The sequence below is a fragment of the Oncorhynchus tshawytscha genome, linkage group LG02 (genome assembly GCF_018296145.1).
Source record: "Oncorhynchus tshawytscha isolate Ot180627B linkage group LG02, Otsh_v2.0, whole genome shotgun sequence".
NCBI classification, from domain to species: Eukaryota; Metazoa; Chordata; class Actinopteri; order Salmoniformes; family Salmonidae; genus Oncorhynchus; species Oncorhynchus tshawytscha.
In genome coordinates this window covers 72,319,665-72,340,650 of record NC_056430.1, presented here as the reverse complement: position 1 = coordinate 72,340,650, position 20,986 = coordinate 72,319,665, and the positions used below count along the sequence as shown (strand labels likewise).

The 20,986-nt window shown below is 45.3% G+C and overlaps 2 protein-coding genes across 3 annotated transcripts; both read left to right on the top strand.

Moving 5' to 3' along the window:
* Nucleotides 1-284: 284 nt before the first annotated feature.
* On the top strand, nt 285-5,797 carry zgc:158803 (LUC7 domain-containing protein). Its single transcript, XM_024439723.2, has 9 exons — nt 285-856; nt 1,342-1,436; nt 2,082-2,180; nt 2,401-2,511; nt 2,760-2,903; nt 3,264-3,440; nt 3,595-3,794; nt 3,881-4,069; nt 4,558-5,797. Exons 1-9 carry the CDS (start codon nt 796-798, stop codon nt 4,862-4,864), a joined length of 1,383 nt encoding a protein of 460 aa, XP_024295491.1. The 5' UTR covers nt 285-795; the 3' UTR covers nt 4,865-5,797.
* Nucleotides 5,798-6,294: 497 nt separating this feature from the next.
* On the top strand, nt 6,295-19,030 carry LOC112263471 (centromere protein M). Of its 2 annotated transcripts, none has more exons than XM_024439756.2 (6): nt 6,295-6,488; nt 6,685-6,764; nt 7,001-7,096; nt 7,207-7,286; nt 16,856-16,947; nt 18,460-19,030. In XM_024439756.2, the coding sequence occupies exons 1-6, from the start codon at nt 6,432-6,434 to the stop codon at nt 18,607-18,609; spliced, it is 555 nt and encodes a 184-aa protein (XP_024295524.1). In that variant the 5' UTR covers nt 6,295-6,431; the 3' UTR covers nt 18,610-19,030. The 2 variants fall into 2 exon arrangements, with proteins under 2 accessions (XP_024295524.1, XP_024295515.1); XM_024439747.2 differs by having other exon boundaries at nt 6,296-6,488; nt 6,998-7,096.
* Nucleotides 19,031-20,986: the final 1,956 nt, after the last annotated feature.

Genomic DNA, 20,986 nt, shown 5'->3' with positions numbered 1-20,986 from the left:
AGATAATTCCAGACTTGTTGTATTATGTGCTTCTCACACACTGTCCAGTTTAGGCCGATGTGCATTCATATGCCATCTATGCTACAATTTAATTGCGCTTGTACTTGTACTCAGTTGTACTTGCGCTAGCATTGACTAACATTTATTATAGCGCTTTTTTCTTAAAGATAAAATATAAAATATAGAAATGCGTACGATATCTGACGACAGAGCGATCAAAATGACGTTATGTGCCATTCAGCCAACCAGCGCGCGAGAACTGCAGCAGTTTGTGCTGTTCAACCAACCAGCATTTCCTTCGAGGCAGAGCGCGCTCGGAAAGAGGAGGAAGTAAAAAAATAAAGGACACCGATTTAATAAATACGTTAGAATATGTCTATGATATTTACGGTCTAACAAGGGACTGTGGTTGGTCTCACAACTACCTAAAAACCTTCGGGTTTACCTCAATAATCCGAAATTGAAATTACACTGCCCGCCACTCAGCATACTGTCCCCTCGCCATACTTCGAGTTGAGAGACGAACGGGGACGGGAAACATTTCGGAATAGGTTTAGCTACCTAATATTTACATTGTAAATTGGTATTACAAACTTCATAATTATAAATGTTAAGGTGGTGGAAGGTCTCAAGAAAAGGTTTTAGCGAGCTAGTTCGTTTCAAACTATTCGTGACGAGAACTTGAGGTTCTCTGAGAAAAGTTGTTCGACGTCCACGAGCCGTCAGAGGCCTGTGGTCGAGGCTGCATGCAGCAAACACCATCGGCGTGTAGTATCGGTGACATAAACAAGAAACATGTCGGCTCAAGCGCAAATGCGAGCGATGTTGGACCAGTTGATGGGCACAAGTAGAGATGGTGAGTAAACGACAAGCTACATTGTTTCAGTGTCGCTCGATGTTTCAGAGGAAATGTTTTTAACTAGTTGTTATCATGCTATCTGACGTTAGCTAGCTAAGCTACCTTAGCCTGGGGGACAAATGGCTGAATGCTAACGACGGCTAACTACTTGTTGTGTTCACAGTAAAGTAAACACAAGATACATTCAGTTTCAGACCTTGTCACATTGTTGATGTTTGCTAGCTGGGATATTGTTGGCCCACGAGATGATACTGACTGGCTACAGCTAACGTTGGACAGATAGCTAGTTTAACTTTAGCAAGCTAATCTAGTTTTGGTTTCAGGAATGAATGATCCACATGGGCATCCGCACCCAGCGTAATCACAATTTTGGATAATAGGAAGGTGGTGTCTGGTATGGACACAGCTATTGCTTCTTGCGATTGACATGACATTGCTCTGCTCACTAACTCTCTCCCCTTGTCTGATTTATTTTCGTGTAGGGGACACCATGCGCCAGAGAATCAAATTTACAGATGAGCGGGTCTGCAAGAGTCATTTGCTGGACTCCTGTCCTCACGACATTCTCTCCGGCACTGTGAGTACATGACATCTTACTTAGTCCAGGGGATCCCAAACTTTTTTGGCCCGTGACCATATTTGGATATATACATTTGTAATTCTTTGGGGCTTAGACAGTCTATTACAAATCAGTATTTCAATCTGAAGAAAGTAAAGTTTGAAGTATTGGGAAGTTCAGAAGATCACCAGGCAATATTTTTTTATGCTCTTCTGTGTAGAAAATAACATCTTCATTGATTTAGTGCCTGGTCTTGTCCACTCTGTTCTATTGTGTCCTGCCATTGTAGAGGGAAACGACAGAAGCGCACGTGTTCCTGAGAGTCTTATCTTTCAGTGATGGGATCATAATATTTCGTAGCTTAAACGGTTCTAAAGATAGATCCACATTTTGTAGGAAGAAAACAGTAACCGCTGTTTATTACAATCACATCTAGCGGCTACGAAGTTTACTGACGTAACCCCAGTTCTATGAACCAAGCACAATGTATTTATTGTATTTTGGAGTTATCTCATGACCCCTAGTTTGTGAGAAACTGTCTTTGTCACAATGGTTGTGTGTAGTAGTGTTTTATAGAACACAATGTCAATTGCACTCCAGAGTACAGGACTTGGGTACAGCATTGAGTGAATGATTTAATGGATGTTTCTTGTCGTCGTATAGAGAATGGACCTGGGAGAGTGTGTGAAGGTCCACGACCTGGCCCTCAGGGCTGACTTCGAGATCGCATCCAAGCAACAGGAGTACTTTTTTGAGCTTGATGTGAGTCACATTGGACTGTCACCTACCTAGTATACATGTTTACCACACATACACACACGTTTCCTCTGCATGCAAACTCCATGTGATCTGTTGATCAATGGATTGTCTCTTTCTCTCTCCCTTTTTCTTTTCTTCTGTTTTGTCTCCATGTAATATCTATTGATGCTTTTTCTCTAATCTGGCGACTTTAAACTCTCCTCGTCATCCCCTGTCACCGCAGGCTGCTGAGCACCTTCAGTCATTCATCGCTGACTGTGACCGCAGGACTGAGTTAGCAAAAAAGAGACTGGCTGAGACGCAGGATGAGATCAGCGCTGAGGTTGCCGCCAAGGTGACCGACCCTTGTTGTTTGTCTTACTTAGATAGTTCCCCACATGCTCATTAGGTGAATTGACACTATAGTTGGAATCCAGTTCCATGGTATGTGTTGTTCTCCTGGTTTTTCTAGATGAATGTATCTGATTAATTTCAGAAAATGACATTTCAACCGTGTATAAGAAACTGTAATTAAAATGGGGTTCTTGTTGCTCTGGTTGTCACCGTGTCATAATTCTAACCCTTTCTCTCTGGTATCAACAGGCTGAGCGGGTCCACGAGCTGAACGAGGAGATCGGTAAGCTGCTGGCTCGGGCAGAGCAGCTGGGGGGCGAGGGCAATGTGGAAGAGGCACAGGAGGTCCTGGAGAAGGTGGAGAAGACTCGCACAATGAAGAAGGAGGCAGAGGTCAGTTGGCAGGGGGTCAAGGATGGTTGTGGTCACAACCAATCATAGGAGCTAGGAATTGTACTGTGATTAAATAAAGATGAACTTGTTAAAACATTTTTATATATGTGTATTTGTATGTATATACAAACCTGTTTCAGCAAGTCCTCTTAATGTTTAACCACCAGGTATAAGAGGAATTTCACATGTGCACTCAAAATAATCCCAAAAGTCAGTGAATATCAGTCATTTGAAAGTGGGTCAGGCATTTGTGTACTATGTCCTAATTAACGTTAGTCTTCAACACCGCAACATACGCACTAAGAACTTTGTAGTGTCCTAGTTCTAACGTCAGTCTGGTTTACTGTTGCTTTCTCCCAGGACGTATACAGGAACTCGATGCCGGCGTCCAGCTTCCAGCAGCAGAAGCTCCGGGTGTGCGAGGTGTGCTCCGCCTACCTAGGTCTCCATGACAATGACCGCCGCCTGGCTGACCACTTCGGAGGCAAATTGCATCTGGGATTCATTGAGATCCGGGAGAAGCTGGACAGGCTACGGGTGAGACACACCATATCAGTAGTCAGAACCGAGTAGGATATCACTATTTATGACGTTTACCTTGCTTTTCAGGAAGTGTAAAACCTGAGCTGTCTGAGCACAGTTGTTGCGATGGATTTGTGTACTTAGTTACATGTTTTTTTTTCTGCTACAGAAAGCCGTTATGGATAAGCAAGAAGGATTGCGTCTGAGAAGAAGGGAGGAGCGTGAAAAGGAGGAAGAGAGAGCAAAGGAGTGGGAGCTGGAGCGAGAACGGGAGAGGGAAAAGGAGAGGGAAAAGGAGAGGGAGCGCGAAACTGAACGTGTACGGGAGAGGGAGAGAGAAAGAGAGCGAGGGGAGAGAGATCGCCGGAGGTGAGCTAAATCTGACATCAAACAAATGCTTCTAAATGCTCGTTCTCTTGTATTTTAACAATACACTTTGATGTATTTTTTCACAGGACAAGATCAAGAAGCAGTGAACGATACAGGGAGGGAGGCAGCTCATCCTCCCATCGCTCGAGACGACACCGCTCCTCTCGTCCCCGGGAGGAGGGAGGAGGAGAGCGGGACAGGGAAAGGGAGCGTAAGCATAGACACAAAGATGGGCATCGCTCGCGCTCACACTCTCACAGGAGCAAGAGGAAGAGGTGAGGCCCAACAGACAGACAGGAACCCTGATGTGATACTTAGAAAATGGCAGATAGCCCTTATGTCACTAAAATCAAGCACCAACTAGAACTAGAACTGAATGAAATCAGGAGGTACTACTACCTTTTTTATTTTACCAGGTTGCCTGAACAACAAAAAACTTGGATGTTTTCTTTCCGTTGAAAAATGTTTTTCTACGGACCTTGTGCCCTAATGAACACGACCCACATAGCCCTTATGTCACTAAAATCAGGCAGCAACTAGATTAAAACAGGGAGGTACAACTACCTTTTTATTTTACCTTAATTTTACCAGGTTGCCTGGTTTTGCCAGTTTTTACATTGTAAAATGTTTTGCTATACTGTGTGTGCCCTAATGAACCCTACGAACCAGCTCTTTCCAAACAGTTTGTCTGGGTTTAATTTTGTTTGTCTATCATCGGGTGCTTGATCTTTTACCAATTCCTGATCTGTTTCCTTCTACCCAGGTCTTCCAGGGACAGATCCTCACACACCCGAGACAGAGAACCCCGCTCACCATCTCAGCGCTCTCCATCTGGGCGTTCACCCTCAGGGCGCTCCCCTTCCCAGGAGAGATGGAGGGAGAGTGGAGGAGAGGGACCACCCCGCTCCCGGGAGCAAGACGACAGGCCTGAGCCCATGACGAGGGAAGACCGGGAGAGATCCACCTCTCCAGAGATGATGGCCAGGGGGAGAGAAAGAGAGAGATCTCTGTCGCTAGAGAGGGATAGACGTTCCAGCTCAGATGGGGAGAGGGAGTCGGGGGAGATATGATACAGAGGGGGACATCCGAGGTCATGTTAGAGCAGGGGGGGTTTAGAAAGATGGCGCAACAGCCCATTCTAATGGGCTCCTTACCCCTTCACCTGAGCCATAACCCTTAGATGTTTGCAGATCTATAAGATGGAAGCAATATGGTGGAAGCTACACTGCTTATAACTATCCAGACCTTTCACATCCGCAATCATCAAAGGTTTATGGCCAGGTGGGAGGGAGAGAATTGGGACTGGCTGGAAGTTTCCAGGAGGGTGGTGAGTGAGTATGTGTGTTCATTCATGTTGAAGTGCGACATAAATTGGGCGGAGAGAAAAAATTGAGACAAGGAAATCAGGATGGGAGCATGCAGAGATAGTTGGTGGAGCTTTCGAATGGGATGAATGGGAAAGACCTTGAATGAAAGGAAGGAGGTTGGACTGGGAGCAACACTTTATTTCATGTAATAATTGGATATTGGGATGGGGTTAGTAGAGGGAGATGGAAGTTCTACCCATTTAAACATTATTTTATTTTAGAAATGCTGTTCTGTTTTTTCTATCATCATTATGATTGACAATGTTGATGCTGTTGTCATTTTCTGGGTTCCAACATGGATCAAAGATCGGTTTCATATGGGGGAGCGCATATAGTGTGTACAACTATGATTTATACACAAACAGTGATGAACGATAAACATACTTGAGAGTACCACTTAACTCTTCACACTAATATGGACATGTAGAATTCAATATAGTTGACAACGTACACAAGAATTTTACATACTGTTACTTTATTGGTATTCAGAAGAAACCCATGAACAGACACACACACACACACACACACACACACACACACACAGTCCTTTTGCTGTGAGTCAAGGTGGATGTTTGGGGGATCTACCTTGCTGTGCCATCTACTACAAAGTTAATAAAAGTCCTGCTTCCATTGTGACCCGTGTTTCCTGTCCATTCTTAATGTTGGAATCCTTAGTTGAAACAACAAAGCAGACACCCCGCCTTGGTTTTGGTAAAAAGCTGAGGGATGGGCCAGGAGAACTGTAACCTTTCAAATTCATAGCTATGGATGCCAGGACTGACCAATCCATGATATAAACAATTATGTTAACAATACATAACCTCAAAACACGGTTAACATTTGGTTTATTAACATTGGAGTATAACAAGCTTAAACTTGCTCATGAGGCATTTATACATTACATTCAAGAATTAATGGATATATCATTCATAAGTTAAAAAAAAAAAAAAAATGGATATAGCAACTATGGTTTCTACCTTTAATTGACTGTTTAGCAAAGAAATATCCGAATTTTGTGCAAAGTGAAGGTAGCAGCAGGATTACATTTATGTAGTTACACTTTTTAGACAGTAGATGGCAGTCGTGCTCCTTAAAATGGCAGCAGAAGAATACGTCATGACGTTTAACGGAAGTTTGAAATTACGCGCCACAAAAGTCATGGATAAATTATTTTATTCCACCATAACATTGGAGTTGTGTATGAATTGTAGTTATTTAGCGACAGGATTGCTAAACGCTTTATAACGCAATTTGACTTTTTGGAAGTAAAATGTCTTTACTCAAACCATTTAGTAGACTTACTGGACTAAACACAGCCAACATACTGGTAAGTGGTCCTGTAAGTAACGTTGGCTAGTAAACGTAACTAATTACCAATGATTATTATGACTAAACCAATTGTGACATTACTGCTATCCAGATTATTGATACATTTACATAAACAGAAGTCAATATTTGTATCTATGTTTAGACACACCGCTAACTCACCCGTTGTTACTCAATGAATGTGTTTCTTATTTCAGCTGGTGGAGAACGAAGAGCAATTTCAGCAGAAGTTAGCTGACACTGTTGTTCTTCAAGAGAAGACTGTCAATGTCAATGTGTATGTACTGAATTGAGTTATCAACTAGCGAGCTAGGTAGGGGTTTTGACTAGATGGTATACAGCTACGGACGGAAGAGGCTTTTCGTAGCATGTTAGGAGATTTAGATTTAAAAAAGTATTAGAGTTAGCTAAAATGCTCTCCTAACCTGCTACGAAAAGTCACTTGACGAAAGTAGCGGTATACCATCTAGTCACAACCCTTCTAACAGTCGTGTCTTCTTTCTGTACCAGAAGGTTGGCCAGAAGCCTCCCACTACCCATGGAAAACGAGGAGTCTCGGCCACGGATAGATCTGGTGGTTTTCATCATTCACCTAACCTCAGAGCTCAGGTAATTCACATACAGACAATAAGAACCATCCATAGGGAGATGGACCTATTGTGTGGCTTTTACTGGCCTCTTCTTCCAGTGGCAATGCTACTGCTTTTCTCTCTCCTCAGCTTCCAGTCAGCAGAGACCTCCCTCAAGTATTTAGACCCAGGTTACTTCCAGGGCAAAGTCTGCTTCCTGGTTACCAGTGGTAAGGAAATGAACTCGCCTGTCTATCCTTCTCCTTTATCCATCTTTCATCAACACTTATCACAATTATTATATCTGTTTTTATTTGTACTTTTACCCTGTTTTCTCCCCAATTTCATGGTATCCAATTTGTAGTTAGTCTTGTCTCATCGCTTCAACTCCTGTACTCCGAAACACAACCGAGCCAAGCCATACTGCTTCTTGACAATAGCCCGCTTAACCCGAAAGCCAGCCGCACCAATGTGTCTGAGGAAACGAAGGTTATGTATGTAACCACGGTTATGTGAGCAATATGGATCACGTAACCACGGTTATGTGAGCAATATGGATCACTCTAATATATTGGTATCACTCCGCGGCGGAGGGATACATCCAAGGTGAGGATTTACACCCTGTGTCACATTTGCACCTGTGTCACAGCTGGGGTCCGCCCCTATATATAAACCTCATGGCTGCGACACACATTCTCTACATAATTTTTGAGGTGCCTCTATTCTTTTTATTTCACCAGGTAGGCCAGTTGAGAACAAGTCAAGTCTCATTTACAACTGTGACCTGGCCAAGATAAAGCAAAGCAGTGCGACAAAAACAACAACACAGAGTTAAACATGGGATAAACAAATGTACAGTATAACACAATAGAAAAATCTGTATACGGTGTGTGCAAATGAAGTAAGGAGGTAAGGCAATAAATAGGCCAATAGTGGCGAAGTAATTACAATTGATCAATTTACACTGGAGTGAGATATGTGCAAGTAGAAATATTGGAGTACAAAAGAGCAGAAAAACAAACATGGGGATGAGGTAGGTAGTTGGATGGGCTATTTACACATGTGCTGTGTACAGCTGCAGCGATCGGTAAGCTGCTCTGACAGCTGACACTTAGTTAGTGAGGGAGATATAAGTCTCCAACTTAAGTGATTGTTGCAATTTGTTCCAGTCATTGGCAGCAGAGAACTGTAAGGAAAGGCGGCCAAAGGAGCTGTTGGCTTTGGGGATGACCAGTGAAATATACCTGGTAGAGGTCGACCGATTATGATTTTTCAACGCCGATACCGATTAATCTACAATTGTATTTATTTTTTGTAATAAGGACAATTACAACAATACTGAATGAACACTTTTAACTTAATATAATACATCAATAAAAATCAATTTAGCCTCAAATAAATAATGAAATTTTGTTTAATTAATTTTTTATTAAAATTTTGTTTAAATAATGCAAAAACAAAGTGTTGGAGAAGTAAAAGTGCAATATGTGCCATGTAAAAAAGCTAATGTTTGAGTTCCTTGCTCAGAACATGAGAAACTATTGTAACGACCCTGGGTTTATAAGCGCGGAAATCGACTCTGCCGCACGAGCATGCTTTTGCGGCACAGTCAATAGCTCGCCAGACCTCGGGCTCGAAGGTCGAGGGTTCAAGACTTGCTCCTTGCTGTTTCATTACATTGGTGTCAGAAGTGATCGGACCTCGCATCCACGACAGTGCGTGTGCTTGGCCGGTGAGCGCGTTCCTGTAAGACGTAGAGCCGCAAGCTAGCGTGAGGACACACTCTTTGAAAGGAGGGAGTAGTGTAACGACACTGGGTTTATAAGCGCGGAAATCGACTCTGCCGCACGAGCATGCTTTTGCGGCACAGTCGATAGCACGCCGGAACTCGGGCTCGAAGGTTGAGGGTTCGAGACTTGCTCCTTGCTGTTTCATTACAATATGAAAGTTGGTGGTTCCTTTTAACATGAGACTTCAATATTCCAAGGTAAGAAGTTTTAGGTTGTAGTTAACATAGTATTTATAGGACTATTTATCTATACCATTTGTATTTCATATACCTTTGAATATTGGATGTTCTTATAGGCACTTTAGTATTGCCAGTGTAACAGTATAGCTTCCGTCCCTCTCCTCGCCCGTACCTGGGCTCGAACCAGGAACACATCGACAACAACCACACTCGAAGCAGCGTTACCCATCGCTCCACAAAAGCCACGGCCCTTGCAGAGCAAGGGGAATAACTACTCCAAGTCTCAGAGCGAGTGACATTTGAAACGCTATTAGCGCGCACCCCGCTAACTAGCTAGCCATTTCACATCGGTTACACCAGCTATAGGCTGATAGGCTTGAAGTCATAAACAGCACCGTGCTTGCGAAGAGCTGCTGGCAAAATGCACGAAAGTGCTGTTTGAACGAATGCTTACGAGCCTACCATCGCCCAGTCAGACTGCTCTATCAAATATCAAATCATAGACTTAATTATAACATAACACACAGAAATACGAGCCTTCGGGTCATTAATATGGTCGAATCTGGAAACTATCATTTCGAAAACTAAACGTTTATTATTTCAGTGAAATACGGAATCGTTCCGTATTTTATCTAACGGATGGCATCCTTAAGTCTAAATATTCTTGTTACATTGCACAACCTTCAATGTTATGTCATAATTACGTAAAAGTTTGGCAAATTAGTTCGCATTGAGCCAGGCTGCCCAAAATGTTGCATATACCCTGACTCTGCATGCAATGAACGCAAGAGAAGTGACACAATTTCACCTGGTTAATATTGCCTGCTAACCTGGATTTCTTTTAGCTAAATATGCAGGTTTAAAAATATATACTTCTGTGTATTGATTTTAAGAAAGGCATTGGTGTTTATGGTTAGGTACAGTCGTGGAACGATTGTGCTTTTTTCGCAAATTAGCTTTTGTTAAATCATCCCCAGTGTTGCATCAATTATATAGTGATTGATTGTTTTTTTTACAAGATAAGTTTAATGCTAGCTAGCAACTTACCTTGGCTTCTACTGCATTTGCGTAACAGGTAGGCTCCTCGTGGAGTGCAATGAGAGGCAGGTGGTTAGAGCGTTGGACTAGTTAACTGTAAGGTTGCACGATTGAATCCCAGAGCTGACAAGGTAAAAATCTGTCGTTCTGCCCCTGAACAAGGCAGTTAACCCAGTGTTCCTAGGCCGTCATTGAAAATAAGAATGTGTTCTTAACTGACTTGCCTAGTTAAATAAAGGTGTCCAAAAAAAAATCGGCGTTCAAAAATAGTGATTTCCGATTGTTATGAAAACTTGAAATCGGCCCTAATTAATCGGTCGACCTCTAATACCTGCTGGAGCACGTGCTAAGGGTGGGTGTTGCTATGGTGACTAGTGAGCTGAGATAAGTCGGAGCTTTACCTAGCAAAGACTTATAGATGACCTGGAGTCAGTGGGTTTGGCGACGAATATGTAGCAAGGACCAGCCAACGAGAGCAGTATTATGGGGCTTTGGTGACAAAACGGATGGCACTGTGATAGACTGCATCCAATTTGCTGAGTAGAGTGTTGGGGGCTATTTTGTAAATGACACCGCTGAAGTCAAGGATCGGTAGGATAGTCAGTTTTACGAGGGTATGTTTGGCAGCATGAGTGAAGGATGCTTTGTTTTGCGAAATAGGAAGTTGATTCTAGATGCTTAATGTGAGTCTGGAAGGAGAGTTTACAGTCTAACCAGACACCTAGGTATTTGTAGTTGTCCACATTTTCTAAGTCAGAGCCGCCCAGAGTAGTGATGTTAGTCGGGCGGGCGGGTGCGGGCTGCGATCGATTGAAGAGCATGCGTTTCGTTTTTCTAGCTTTTAAGAGCAGTTGGAGGCCACAGAAGGAGTGTTGTATGGTGTTGAAGCTCGTTTTGAGGTTTGTTAACACAGTGTCCAAAGAAGGGCCAGATGTATACAGAATGATGTCGTCTGTGTGGAGGTGGATCAAAGAATCACCAGCAGCAAGAGCGACATCATTGAAATATACAGAGAAAAGAGTCGGCCCGAGAATTGAACCCTGTGGCACCCCCATAGACTGCCAGAGGTCCGGACAGCAGGTCCTCTGATTTGACACACTGAACTTTATCTGAGAAGTAGTTGGTGATCCAGACAAGACAGTCATTAGAGAAACCAAGGGTGTTGAGTCTGCCGGTAAGAATACGGTGATTGACAGAGTCGAAAGCCTTGGCCAGGTCGATGAAAACAGCTGTACAGTACTGTCTTTTATCGATGGCAGTTATGATATCGTTTAGGACCTTGAGCGTGGCTGAGGTGCACCCGTGACCAACTCGGAAACCAGATTGCATAGCGGAGAGGGTACGCTGGGATTCAAAATGGTCGGTGATCTGTTTGTTCACTTGGCTTTTGAAGACTTAAGAAAGGCAGGGCAGGATGGATATAGGTCTTTAACAGTTTGGGTCTAGAGTGTCTCCCCCTTTTGAAGAGGGGGATGACCGCGGCAGCTTTTACAATATTTAGGAATCTCAGGCAATGCAAAAGACTAGTAATAGGGGTTGACTAGTAATAGGGGTTGCAACAATTGCGGCAGATCATTTTAGGAAGAGAGGGTCCAGATTGTTTAGCCAAGCTGATTTGTAGGGATCCAGCTTTTGAAGCTCTTTCAGAACACCAGCTGTCTGCATTTGGGTGAAGGAGAAGCGGGGGGGCTTGAGCCAATTGCTGCGGGGGGTGCAGTGCTTTTGGCTGGTGTTGGGGTAGCCAGGTGGAATGCATGGGCAGCCGTAGAGAAATGCTTATTGAAATTCTCGATTATCGTGGATTTATCAGTGGTGACAGTGTTTCCTAGTCTCAGTGCAGTGGGCATCTGAGTGGAGGCACTCTTATTCTCTATGGACTATACAGTGTTTCTAGCACCGTAGAGGATTGGAGTGATCCACATAGCTCACATAATCGTGGTTACATATGTAACCTTTTATGTTTCACTATATTGGATCACTCCAATATATTAATATACCCGTACCAGATTAGTCGGTGCTAGAGGGACCTGGCCAGCCAGCGGCTTAGTCCCAGTGCTGAACCAAGACGCAGGGACCGTCAATGTGGAAGGGGGGTCCCGAAACAGTCCCCGGAAGTGGAGGCGACGCCCAGGACCGCTGAATCCACTGCAGAGGGAGGCGCTACATTCACCTGATAGTACCTAGCAAAGGTGCAAGAGGAAGCCCAGCTGGCCGCAGCACAGTTCTCCTAGAGGGGCACTCCTCTCAGTAGAGTCCAGGATGCAGCCACACCTCGTGTTGAATGTGCCACCACAGATCCCAGCACTGGCATGCCAGCCAGCCGATATGCTGTCGTAATCATGTCCACGATCCTGTGAGAGAGCCTCTGCTTTGATAGCCCAGCCCCCAGGACTCTCTCACCATAACAGACAAAGAGATGGTCTGTTGTTCTCACTGACCGTGTCCGCTCCACATAGGCAGCCAGTGCCCTCGCAGGGCACAGCATGCCGGAGGGAGGCCCAGACTCCCCCGCCACTGCTGGGAGGTCATAAGCAGACAGGATAAAAGGGATGTTCACATGCCTGTCTGACACAACCTTCGGGAGGACTGAAGAGTTGGGGCGGAGAGATATACTACTCCCCCAGTGTCCATCCTTTAGCACTCAGAACTTACTGAAAGAGCATGGAGCTCACCCACCCTCTTCATGGAAGTAATTGCTACCAAGAAAGCCACCGTTTGAAAGGTGGCTTTGCCAAAGCTGCCAAGACTACATTTAGATCCCAGTTCACCATTGAGCGGGTCCTAACTGGACACAGGTGACAAACCCCCTTCAAAAACCTGGAGACCAAGGCAAGGGATGGCGTCCCACTGGCCTGTCCATCCACCCCACAATGCAGGCAGATATTGCGGCCAAATACCCTCTCAGTGTTGAGGCTGCCAAGCCCTCATCCAAGCGAGACTGCAGGTATTGGTGAACATACTGCACCCCACATGACTCGGGCACAACCTCAATACCAGTGCACCAAAAGCAGAACAACCGCCGACACAACTGGTATGCCGCGGTTGTAGCCGGCGCCCTGTACTCTGCATGGTGTTCATTACACACTCCTGTAGTCCTAACATGGACCATTGGTACCGTTCAGTGGCCAATCCCACAGACTGAGGCGGTGTGGCATCGGATGCCACAGAGTTCCCCGGCCTGAGACAGCAGGTCTGGTCTCAGGGGAAGTTGCCAAGGTGTCCCAGACAACAGGGACAGGAGAAGGCTGAACCAGGGTCGTTTGGGCCAGTATGGGACCACCAGAAGCAGACGATGCTCTGATATTCTGGTTCTGTCCAACACAGCCTGGATCAGGGGAAAAGGGGGGAATGTGTAAAGCTTCAGCCCTGGCCAATCGTGAGCCAGAGCATCCAAGCCCAGAGGCCCTGGTGGCTCCAACATGGAGTACCACAGGGGGCAGTGTGCATTGTCCAGGGAGGCAAATGGGTCCCCCTGCACCCTCCTGAACTTGTCCCACAGGTGCTGCACCACCTGGGGATGTAGGCTCCAGTCCCAAGGTGGCGGGCCCTCCCTCGAGAGCATATCCACTGTCACACTCAGGATATCTGCGCTGTGCGTAGAGATGCCAGACGTCCTGAGCCCAGAGGAGCTCCTGTGTTATAAGATTGAGGCGGTGTGACCTCAGTCCACCCTGATGGTTGATGTAAGCCACCGCTGTGGTGTTGTCTGTTCTCACCAGGACATGTCTTCCTTTCAGATGTGTAAGGAAAGACCGCAGGGCCAGCAGTACAGCTCAGCGTTCTTGTGTATTGATGTGCCTGCTGCTCCAAGGGGGTAGCCAACAGCCGCTGGCCAACCTGACCTTAGTCACACCCCCACCCTAGCCGATCTGGGAGGCGTTTGCGCTGACCAGCTCCCGGCGGTACGCCATCAGCATCTCCACCCCACCTGAGAGAAAGGAGCGACAGCGCCACCTCAACAATGCCCTGAGGCCCTGTGCGGTCACCCGCAGCTGGCGGTGACGGTGGCGCTTCGGGTGCAGCCGGTGGGAGTTGAACCACCGTTGAAGAGGCTGGAGGAATTATCGACGAGGCCGCCATCAGCAAGCCCAACAGGTGTTGTCAGGGCAGATACCACCCGCCCCTGCCGAAAGTGGTCAATAAAATCGCCTGAACCCTTCTGGTGGGCAGGTGTGCTCTCATGAGGACTGAGTCCAGTTCCATGCCAATGAAGGCCACCCTTTGGGTGGGTGTCAGATGACACTTCTTGTCGTTTACTGTAATGCCCAGCCCACCGATGTGGGTCAGGAGTATGTCGGGCACAAATTAGCCCATCGTCCAGGTAATTGAGGATCAACAATCCTCGGGACGTGAGTGGTGCCAGGACAGCATCCATGCACTTTGAAAGTGCGGGGTGCCAAGGAGAGGCTGAAGGGAAGAACCATGAATTCGTAAACTGTCCCTTTGAAAGTGAATCGGAGGTACTGCCAATGAGCTGGGTAAACAGGAACATGAAGTACGCATCCCCAAGGTCCAGCGTCACAAACCACTGGTCCTGGACACAGCCTGCAACACGCGGCTGGGGATAGCATGTGGTACCTCAGTACCTTCAAGTACCCATTGAGGTTGCGAAAGGTCCAGAATCGGTCAAAACCCTTATTCTCTTTTTGAGACCACAAAATAAGTGGAGTAGAACCCACCTAGCTGTTCTGATGTCTCGATCCTGCGGATGGCACCCTTGTCGAGGAGGGAGGAGATCTCCAGCCACAGGGTTTTCTTCAGGGGGTTGGCCACCGTGGTGACACGAAAGGCACCTGAAGGACGGGGGCCGGAATTGGAGTCGATACCCCTCGAGCATTGTGGACAACACCCAGGGGGACTCCACACCCTCCCCCCACTTTGCCCTTTGAGACCGGGAGAAGCGGCCAGGAAGGGTGTGTCAGGGGTCCTGTCGGGGCCCGCCTCTCCTCTGGCGCCCTGAGCACCTGGGTCTCCCATGCACGTCCCTGTGACGGTTGACACCATCACACCTGTAACAAAGGGAAGCCATTAAGCTCAACCAAGACAAGGCCACGGAGCAGGGGTCAGACGCCCTGGGAGAGCTTATGTTGTGACCACTTTGGAGGAATAGGTACCCGGTGAGGGATAAATTACCCAGCACCTCTGCAAAAACTGGGGATGACCCGTGTGGGGAAAAACAGGCTGTTGCTTCACCGCACGCTGTGCTGCTCCCATTGTCGTCCCTTAGCACAAGGTGATGGGGCAGGAGAGGGACCCTCTGGAGCAGGGAAAGCAGACAAGACACCTCCATCACTTCACGGAGGAGCTCCTTTGTCACCTCATGCCCCCGTCCAGGACTGGCAGCAGATGGGCTCTGCCTGCGGTGGCTCCGGCCTCGCTTCCTGGGAATGGTACTGGGCCCGGTAGAGGGACTAACAGCTCGCTGCCGCACCAATCCTGTGGGAGGGAGCTTGTCCCCAGCCTGAGCCCGAGCTTGGCCGACACACTCATGCATGGCCTCCAATTGCACCAGGTGCAGGCATTCTGAGAACACCACACCAAACATCACACCTGTCACAAAGGGAAGCCATAAGCTCAGCCAAGCCAACAAGGCCACGGAGCAGGGGTTTGGCGCCCTGGGAGAGCTATGTCGTGACACGCTTGGAGGAATAGGAACCCGGTGAGGGATAAATTACCCAGCACCTCTGCAAACACCGGGTAGACTCCTGTGGGAAAAACAGGCAGACAGAAAAACAGCAACCAGGTAATGGATTTATTTTATTTTTGTTGCCAATATTACCTATCGGTTTCATATCCAAGCAGTAAAACAGAACCATATGGAGTAACACCTGTTAAGGAACTCCAAAGTTAATGTCTCAACAATGGAAAGAACTCCAAAGTCAATGTCTCTTAGTGGAAAGCCCACTACGATACTCTTACACTCTGCAGGGGAAAGAACATGCAGGATAATTAACAGAGAACCAGCAGCATGTTAAGGCAATTCACAACACACACACAGAACAAGCCAGTCGGCAAGTTGTGTAAGGTCATTTACAGTTTGTGGCAGCAAGAGCCACCAATATATTAATGCACACGGATTCGTAGTGTAACGCTAATGAAACGCAAGCATGACAAACCACGGGCGGAAGATACAGATCAACCATGCACAGCGAGTGGAGCACTGAAGAGGGACTGGCCATGTGGCCAGCTGCTCCAGGCCGCAAACAGCCAGTGAGTATACTTCCACGCAAGATATTACACTTACCAGTGACTTACCAAGCGAACTTCAGAAAGTTTGTACCTCAAAACATAGACGTCCGCCGATAAAATGAAGGAGAACGTGACGCGGCCATGGGGTCTATATATAGGGGCGGACCCCAGCTGTGACACAGAAGTAAATATCAAAATCCTCACCTCTGATGTATACCTCTGCCGCAGAGTGATACCAATATATTGGAGTGATCCAATATAGTGAAACATAATACCGTACGCCTGGCAACCGTGTCAGCGTGCATTGCGCCTGGCCCGCCACAGGAGTTGCTAGAGCTCGATGGGACAAGAACATCCCTGCCGGCAAAGCACTCCCCTAACCCGGACGACGCTGGGCCAATTGTTTGCTGCCCCATGGGTCTCCCAGTTGCGACAGAGCCTGGACTCGATCCAGGATCTCTAGTGGCACAGCTAGCACTGCGATGCAGTGCCTTAGACAACTGCGCCACTCGGGAGGCCCTCACTTATCACATTCTATCATCATTATATTGAAAGATTTCTATCACCTGTGTTTCTGTGGTGTGTCTGTGTCTCCTCCTCCAGCTCGTAATGTGTCAGTGCCCCCTGAGCGGCTGGTCTCTGTGAGGACGCTGGCTGCATCCCTCCACTGCCCCCTATTGTGTGCAGAGGATCAGGTATGATTCATAGACATGATTGACGGGTGAAACACTATATTTGTATTTATTATGCATCATCATGCTACCAAGGCAGCAGCTACTCATCCTGGGGTCTGGCAAAATTAAGGCAGTTATACCATTTTAAAAACCTGATTTATTTGTATTTAACTAGGCAAGTCCGTTAAGAAAAAATTCTTATTTACAATGACGGCCTACCCCGGCCAAACCCGGACGACACAGGGACAACTGCGTGCGAGAGCATCGCAAAATAAATGTAGAAATCCATGTTATTCATTTATTGCACCCACACTGCTCGCGCGTGCCAACGAGCATCTGCGACGCCAAGGGCTAAAATAGAACTCATTCCTATTTCTGACGCAGATCGCGCTGCAAGTCCTGCATCTCCTCATTGGTTTATAGAAGCAGGTAGCCACGTGCCATCTCCTCATTGGTTATACCCATGTGGGTGAATGAAAAATGAACTGTTTTGCCTGTAGTCGTGGTAATACAATGACAGTTTAGATGCGATCACCATATAAGTTAAACGATGAAAAAGCCTGGAAGGAGGAGAGATGACTAGAAACGATTTGGTTGGCCGTTTTATGTGTGGATTAATTGTCGGAGTAGAGGTCCTTGTGCATTTCAGGTTAAATAACAACTGAATGTTTATATCCCAGGACAAATTAGCTCGCAACAGCAAGCTAGCTAAATAGGATAAATTAACGTTAGCTAGCAGGTGCAAGCTAACTGGCTAAATTGCTATACATGTTTAATGCTTTTCGACATGTCCCCAAATGAATGTCATTGGTTCAGAGTTTGTTTTGATATTTTAACCTGCTTGTCGTGATCGTGTTTGGTTTGGGGGGGCAAAATACATTTATACACGATAGCGCACACGTGCAGCCGGTTTGGGTTCCGTGTTAGGGTCTCCCAATCACGTCCGCTGTTCCATAGGGTGTATTTTTATGTTTAAAAATAAATAAATCAGATTATACTGCTTCTATCAGTTACCTGATGTGGAATAGAGTTCCATGTAGTCATGGCTCTATGTAGTACTGTGCGCCTCCCATAGTCTGTTCTGGACTTGGACTGTGAAGAGACCATGTCTTGTGGGGTATGAATGGTTGTCTGAGCTGTGTGCTAATCGTTTAAACAGACAGCTCGGTGCTTTCAACATGTCAATACCTCTCACAAATACAAGTAGGGATGAAGTCGATCTCTCCTCTACTTTGAGCCATCCAAGGGCCAGCCGTGCTGCGCTGTTCTGAGCCAATTGCAAATTTCCCTATGTCCTTCTTCGTGGCACATGACTGAACAGTAGTCCAGATGTGACAAAACTAGAGCCTGTAGGACCTGCCTTGTTGATAGTGCTGTGAGTTAAACAAACAATTATTTATGAAGCTTGTGTTATGAATAGACTGACAGGTAATACAAACTCATTATCTTTTATAAGTGTGTCATTCTGTTATTTCATGGCACTTGTTTTTTTCCATTATTTATTCCTCCATCTTCCTTTCTTTCTCCACTCAGACAACAGAGGGGGTGACCACGGCAGCACACCGATTACTGGCCATTCTCAAGGTAGCGGCCGGTCTTGTCCCTATGGCAACTAGTCTCTACCTGTCCACCTTGACCCGCTGCACTGTGCCCTCTGACATTGACCAGCAGAACTTTGAGTGATCTTGACCTTTAACCCAGTCCAGAACATCACCTGGACGAGCCAAGTCTGGTTGACCAGGTAGTTACATGGAATGTTACTTGTGCTCAATAGCTATTGCAGTCTCTAAAGCAGATACATGTAACAGGTTTATATAGAGTGGACTGCATGTGATATCGTTAAAATTTTGTTTGTATATGCAGAATGTTTACCATGCACTTAGTAGCTTTTTTTTTTTTAAATACATTTTTGGTTTTGTTCACATTGTAAACTTTTAACCATTTATAATTATTATTTTTTGGGGCTTTGATCTCATTTGTAAAGAAATTGTCTGGTATCTTTGTAAATATAATTGGGGTTACACACTAACCTTACTTTTTACAATGTCACTTGTTGCTGTGTCAATAAACTGACATTAGGTGGAGTGCCTGCTGCCTGGCGAAAGCCGTTGGTTCAATGCCTCCAAATTGCTTTCTGGTTGCTATAGAAACAGGATGATGGAAAGGATGTGGTTTTCTGGGATACGCCCAACATATTGACGAAATTGAACCATGCAATTGATGTCCCCTTATCTTTCATTATGTCGTGTTTCTTTGACCTATGTGAGAAAAACGGCTTAGCTACTTGATACAATCTTAGATGCTTTTATAAAGGTTTTGTAAAATTTCAGCCAGTAGTTTTGAAAGTGCTCACGAGTCAAAATAGGTTCCTGAAAATTGTGCACAAATGTGTACAACGCCAACCATTTTTAAAAAATAATACAATTCGTACAATATGTTACAAATGTGTATGTGCTTAAGATCCTGTTAAACCTCTCTAATCGTGAGCCAGCTATTTGAAGACTCCTGACCTCTTCACTCCTACCCGTCTCCCTCCTCCCTCCTATTTCCTCCATCCCTAAACTCTAAGTTCACATCCCCTTCCTGTTCAGATCAGGTATTTTGATAACCCTTAGTTGAAGATCTCCAGTGTGCTATCCCACTGGACAAAGATATCAGTTCAATGTCATTTGATTGAGTTTTCAACTAACATAAATTCAACGTGAAATAAACATATTTGAACCATGTAATTGGATTTAGGTTTAAAGTTGGGTGAATAAAAGAAACATCCCCGAAATCCCTTTACAGTGAATACTTTTTTTGCATATCCAATAAGTTTTCCACATTGATTCAACATCATCAAATGTATTTTGTTGTATTTGAAATGGCGTGGAAACAACATACACCTTAGCCAAATACATTTAAACTCGGTTTTTCACAATTCCTGACATTTAATCCTAGTAAAAATTCCCTGTCTTTGGTCAGTTAGGATCACTGCTTTATTTTAAGAATGTGAAATGTCAGAATAATAGTAGAGTGATTTATTTAAGCTTTTATTTCTTTCATCACATTCCCAGTGGGTCAGAAGTTTACATACACTCAATTAGTATTTGGTAGAATTGCTTTTAAATTGTTTAACTTGGGTCAAACATTTTGGGTAGCCTTCCACAAGCTTTCCACAATAAGTTGGGTGAATTGTGGCCCATTCCTCCTGACAGAGCTGGTGTAACTGAGTCAGGTTTGTATGCCTCCTTGCTCGCACACACGCTTTTCCAGTTCTGCCCACAAATTCTCTATAGGATTGAGGTCAGGGCTTTGTGATGGTCACTCCAATACCTTGACTTTGTTGTCCTTAAGCCATTTTGCCACAACTTTGGAAGTATGCTTGGGGTCATTGTCCATTTGGAAGACCCATTTCCGACCAAGCTTTAAAACCTCTTGAATCTAGGGGGCACTGTTTTCATTTTTGGAAAAAAATAACGTCCCCAAAGTAAACTGCTATTTTGTCAGGACAAGATGCTAGAATGTGCATATAATTGATAGCTTAGGACAGAAAACACTCTAAAGTTTCCAAAACTGTAAAAATATTGTCTTTGAGTATAACAGAACTAATATTGCAGGCGAAAGCCTGAGAAAAATCCAATCAGGAAGGGACTCTTATTTAGAAAGCTCTGCGTCCCTATTGAGCAGTGTATGAGATATCAACCAGATTCCTTTTTCTATGGCTTCCCTAAAGTGTCTAGTGTCACAATACATAGTTTCAGGCTTTTATTTTGACAAATGAGCCTGAACGTCAACATTGCGTCAGTGGTCAGCTGAAGTCTCTCAGACTGTTTTGTGCGTAAAGGACAAATGAGGCCATTGTTTCTCTCTATCCTACTAAGAAGCCACCAGTCCCGGTTGATATATTATCGAATAGATATTTGAAAAACACATTGAGGATTGATTATAAACAATGTTTGCCATGTTTCTGTCGATATTATGGAGCTAATTTTGAATATTTTTCGGGGTTGTAGTGACTGCAATTTCCGGTCGATTTCTCAGCCAAACGTGAAGAACAAACGGAGCTATTTCGCCTACA

Bases quoted from the DNA above. Each gene is read 5' to 3' on its own strand.
- LOC112263471 (XM_024439747.2), top strand. From the start codon at position 6,432: ATGTCTTTACTCAAACCATTTAGTAGACTTACTGGACTAAACACAGCC. The intron at 6,765-6,997 runs GTATGTACTGAA...TTTCTGTACCAG, and splicing joins AAGACTGTCAATGTCAATGT to AAGGTTGGCCAGAAGCCTCC. The intron at 7,287-16,855 runs GTAAGGAAATGA...CTCCTCCTCCAG, and splicing joins CTGCTTCCTGGTTACCAGTG to CTCGTAATGTGTCAGTGCCC.
- zgc:158803 (XM_024439723.2), top strand. From the start codon at position 796: ATGTCGGCTCAAGCGCAAATGCGAGCGATGTTGGACCAGTTGATGGGC. The intron at 2,904-3,263 runs GTCAGTTGGCAG...GCTTTCTCCCAG, and splicing joins CAATGAAGAAGGAGGCAGAG to GACGTATACAGGAACTCGAT. The intron at 4,070-4,557 runs GTGAGGCCCAAC...CCTTCTACCCAG, and splicing joins CACAGGAGCAAGAGGAAGAG to GTCTTCCAGGGACAGATCCT.